This window comes from Electrona antarctica (genome assembly GCF_951216825.1).
Source record: "Electrona antarctica genome assembly, chromosome: 14".
Classification (NCBI taxonomy): domain Eukaryota; kingdom Metazoa; phylum Chordata; class Actinopteri; order Myctophiformes; family Myctophidae; genus Electrona; species Electrona antarctica.
The window spans coordinates 18,845,762-18,850,761 of record NC_136795.1 but is presented as its reverse complement, the minus strand read 5'-3'; the positions used below and the strand labels follow the sequence as shown (position 1 = coordinate 18,850,761).

General features: G+C 46.3%; 1 protein-coding gene across 1 annotated transcript in view; it reads left to right on the top strand.

Annotated features, from left to right (window-relative positions):
• The window catches only part of xylt1 (xylosyltransferase I), a 52,471-nt gene that overhangs the window by 38,525 nt on the left and 8,946 nt on the right, over positions 1-5,000 (top strand). Inside the window, exon 8 of the mRNA XM_079519642.1 lies at positions 2,516-2,784. Coding sequence (XP_079375768.1) covers positions 2,516-2,784 — 269 coding nt within the window. The remainder of the gene's footprint in view (positions 1-2,515; positions 2,785-5,000) is intronic.

Here is a 5,000-nt window from a genome sequence, read left to right as displayed (position 1 = left end):
TTAGGTTCCCAAGTTGCATCGTTCTCAAGTAGGCCAGTAGACGGGCACGTACAGGTCTTTCATAAAAAAACAAAAGGTGAAATATGGAGATTCAAGGTTTCTGCCCTACAGCGACGCAATGCTAAAGAAGAGGGCAACTTTGGGGTGCCACGGTGGCCAGGCACCAGAATAGCTTAGCATTCACAAATTAGCGTTGCCTCTTTTACAAGGAGGGTGGTTGGCTTTGGCTACTGGCCCGCGTAACAAGAGATATAAGGACATTGAGCGTGTGTGGTGCAAATGCTGATGGTTTCCGTAAGAAGCCCTGCCAAGGGAAACTGATCCTAAAACAGCTCGTAGAGGGAGGCCCAGGGTATTTATAGAGCTGTGTAGCTACTTAGCTACTGTGGTAGAGAAGGGTTGTCATTATTATAATGCAAGGGTTTACCAGGTAGTGAAGCCATTTGTAGGACTGAGCTGGAGGTTAGGTTAACACATGTGAGAGAACACACACACACAGCCGTAAAGCCGTATTTCTCGGGTGCCGAAAATGACATCTACAAACTCAGCTAGGCGTTGCATTGGCGACACGTTGTGATGTTGCGGATCAGTTATTTTTGGTTTGTGACAAAGCATAAATTGGGGTTTACATACATACAGTATCTGTATCTATATACACAGTGGCTCAGGAGGTAGAGCAGGTCGTCCAATGATCCATGGGTCGGCGGTTCGAATCCCGGCTCCTCCTGTCTACATGTCGAAGTGTCCTTGGGCAAGACACTGAACCCCAAATTGCTCCCGATGTGCTGGTTGGTACCTTGCATGGCTTCCGTTGCCATCGGTGTATGAATGTGTGTGTGAATGGGTGAATGTAATGCACAATCTATGTAAAGCGCCTTGGATAAAGGCGCTATATAAATGCACCATTTACCATTTATTTACCATTTAGTATATAAACCCACATCAACTGAAGGCTCACACAGCCTGTGTAGTTGAGAAGGCAGTGATTATCTTGGGGTTGCCCGGATGGTTAATTCCTACCGTGGCCCACAAACCGCTGTGGTGCAGCCACACCCTTCTTCTGGTGATGTCATCAACCTGCGCCCTCTGTCCTCACAAGGATTTCAGATGAAGGCTGTGGATTTGAGTTCCTCACAGGGAGAAATCTTCTCCTTTCCTTAGATAGGCATGGTGTCAGTCTCTTGCTGCTCCAGACAGAGGGCCTGTGTGTGTGTGTGTGTGTGTGTGTGTGTGTGTGTGTGTGTGTGTGTGTGTGTGTGTGTGTGTGTGTGTGTGTGTGTGTGTGTGTGTGTGTGTGTGTGTGTGTGTGTGTGTGTGTGTGTGTGTGTGTGTGTGTGTGTGTGTGTGTGTGCATTCCGAGGAGGTTGCCATGGCACTTTCTCTGGTTGCCGTAGTAACCTGCGTCTCACTCCTAAGATTTGTGTGAGATTTGAATCAGGGTTTTTCACTACATACACTTGCCCACACACGCACGCAAACACACACATGCACGCACACCTGTGTGTGTGTGTGTGTGTGTGTGTGTGTGTGTGTGTGTGTGTGTGTGTGTGTGTGTGTGTGTGTGTGTGTGTGTGTGTGTCTGTGTGTGATATTAAACAGATCACTAATAAATGATGAAATCATTTCATTTCATGCTCATTATGCTTCACTGATGTTTTCGAGCGGTTAAGACCACCTGTGGATTTACACTGTTCAACTGAACTCTGAGGATGTGAAAATGGTCCACGGGTGAATTGTCACACAAAACTGGGCCCTTCCATGTGGAAAGAGTTTGCCGGAGGAGGGAACAACCGCTGTCCTGCAGAATGCAGTGTCCCTTTGCACACCTCTCAACACGTCGTAGCGTCTAACAATGGTTGTCAAGGTGCATGGACCAGGCAGGAGCCCCCTGCTGCTCTGATGGAGTTACTAACATGGACCAGGCAGGAGCCCCCTGCTGCTCTGATGGAGTTACTAACATGGACCAGGCAGGAGCCCCCTGCTGCTCTGATGGAGTTACTAACAAACAAGAAATCCTGAGTGTTCATTTGTACGCTGAGAACTTGGTTCCATTCGTTACGCTCTCAGAGTTACAGATCCGTGAGCGTCCATTTGGTTCCAAACTATAAATAATTTATCTAGGGAACCCCCTGGAATCCCCTCAAGGGCTGCTGTCCTAATCTATGTATGCAGTCTATATAGAGTCTGAGGGGCCGTGACACAGAAAGCGTTTTTTGAGCTGCCAGCACCGTTCTGACATGCATTTTTCTATGGTAAAAAATGTTTTGGCGGAGCGCTCTGGTCACCTTAAAGCTGAAAATTGTTTACATTTTAGGAGAGAAGTTCCCCTCTCATCAATGTCACTTTCCTATGCGACAGGGTTGGAGAGACACGCCCATGATCATTGAGCAGAGGTCTCCATCAGTGCGTGTATGGCACTCTGGACAATTGGACATGACATAAAAAATGTTTTGTGTGGGCACGGGCCCTATCAAAGCAGCTTCTTAACCTGCCGCCGCCGCTTCCCTCTAAACAGCAAGCGTCCCGGCCCACCTTCTTCGCCCGGAAGTTCGAGGCCAGCGTCAGCCAGGAGATTGTGAACCAGCTGGACTCCTTCCTGTTCGGGGGGTACCCTCAGGGCACGCCGGGCCTGCAGGCCTACTGGGAGAACGCCTACGAGCAGGAGACGGACAGCTCCGCCGGCCTATCAGACGCCCTGCTCAGCCACCACCACGCCTTCGCACGCATGGGCCTGGCACGAGCCTCCAACTCCCTGCAGGGTCACCCACAGGACAAGAGCTGCAGGTATATATGCAACGTTGAGCACTGGTTCCAAAACACTGGGGTTTTGGTTTCCTACATTTTGTTTTTAATTCTTTATTATTTCAAAACATTTAAAAAAAAAAACATTCCTAAAAAAAGCTTTTTCATGAATATAATTAAAAAAAACTAAGATTTTTCATAGTAATTTCATTATTAAATAAAATAATCAGTACATTTGAAAACAAATGTTTAAGAAGTAGTGAAAAGATCTGCTAAACATTTAATTTATGTTTTTGGTCTTGAGCTAAAGTTATAAACTAAAAATAAAACAGTAACATATACCTGTAGGCATTATGAATTGATTGGACCGTGCAGGATTATCATGTTGTATGAGCTGTTGACAGGTATATAAATGCACATAAAGGTATAGGAAAGCGTATACATACAAAGTAGTGTGTGTAAATATGGACAGTCAATCCACAGTATACAGTATATGCCTTATACAGTATTATGTACAGTGTCTTAAATATGGAGAGTAATATGGAAAGTGTTTACTCACTGCAGTTTGCCATGGAAGGTTTCTAAGATGAGGATGCCAGTGTGTGTGTGTGTGTGTGTGTGTGTGTGTGTGTGTGTGTGTGTGTGTGTGTGTGTGTGCGTGTGCGCGTGCACGTGCACGTGTGTGTGTGTAGTGCGTGTGTGTGTGTGCGTGCAGCGTGCGTGCGTATTAACTGACTATAAGTGAGTCGATCTCCTCCCCTAATTACACAAGTCATCCTCCAGTACATGTGTACAACAAATAAAGCTATGAGGTACTCATCAGCCTCACTACCGAGCTCTCCAAAGACGCTCTGGGAGCGTGTCGAACAAACAACTTCATCGTTTAGGAGGTGACGTGCCCCCTAAGCCAGTTCCACTTCTCCACAGTAGTATTTTTATGTTTTCTTTCATCCATTCCATAGTTTTTTGTAATAGTCTAATTCTATTTGTCTGAGAACATCCAAACAATCTTATGAGCATAATAATGAGCCTTCATGCTGTAATCTTGTGCAAAATCTGAAGCTTTTTCCTCTGAGAACGGCTGGGTTTTTATAGACAAACATTTTCTAACCTTGGTGAATTCATTCTATAGGAGCGGAAATCCATACCTCCAGAAAGTCCCCCAGGGTGCTCAAGTAGAGAAAAGAAAACACCATAAAGCCCTCCTAAGGAAAGCACTGCTGAAAAGCATTGGTGGTTTATTTTTATTCCATTTGTCCCTTTTTCTCCCAATTTAGCTGTTTCCCCCTTACAGCTACAGATGGTCACATGGGAGGGTGTAATCTAGATGAGCACGTCTGCTCCGACACATGAAGTCGCCTCTTTTCAACTGACAGTTCCAGTAGGAGTTTTCATTGGGAGGGTGTAACGCATGCAGAGGAACACGCTATTCCTCTCAGTGCCACACCCTGTTGAACAGCAGCCCCTCTCAGTGCCACACCCTGTTGAACAGCAGCCCCTCTCAGTGCCACACCCTGTTGAACAGCAGCCCCTGCCAACTTGTAGGAGTCACTAGTAGGGAAATTACTTTGTTGCTGTCCGACGGAAAGCTCAAAACGTGGTGCTAAGTAGAGGATGACATTTTTTCCGCGATTCCCACGGGTCCCATGGGATTCCTTCCTGTGGGACCTGTGCGATTCCCGTGGGATGGGATTACAATTTGTATTAATCCCAGGATTGGGATGGGAGTGAAAAGTCAACGGGAGGGCGTCCGCTGGCCTAGCGGTCCAGGCGCATGCCACATATAGGCTCTGGCCTGACAGCGGGTCGCGTGTTTGAGTCCCGTTCATGACGACCTTTGCTGCATGTCTCTCCCCTTCTCTCCCTCCCACTTTCCTGTCCGTCTTCACTGTCTTCAATGAAGGCAAAAAGCCAAAAACAAATCTTTAAAAAAAAGAAAAGAAAAGTAAACGGTAGTATAATGCCTCATTATATTACCACAGATTAACTGTTCCTGGTGACATATATATTTAGAATTAAAACGGCATGAAACACATAATTTGAACACAAAATCCATGGCCTTTCCTAATGACTAACTTATTAATAAAAACAAATAAAAAAAACAACGGGAGCGGGTTGGGATCGGGAGTCATTCTAGCAGGAGTGAGACGGGATGGGATTTGTCTTTACCACAGTAGCACCCTGACGTCCCCCAAAGCAGTGATGTCCTCCCCTCATCCTTGTCTTTACCACAGTAGCACCCCGACGTCCCCCAAAGC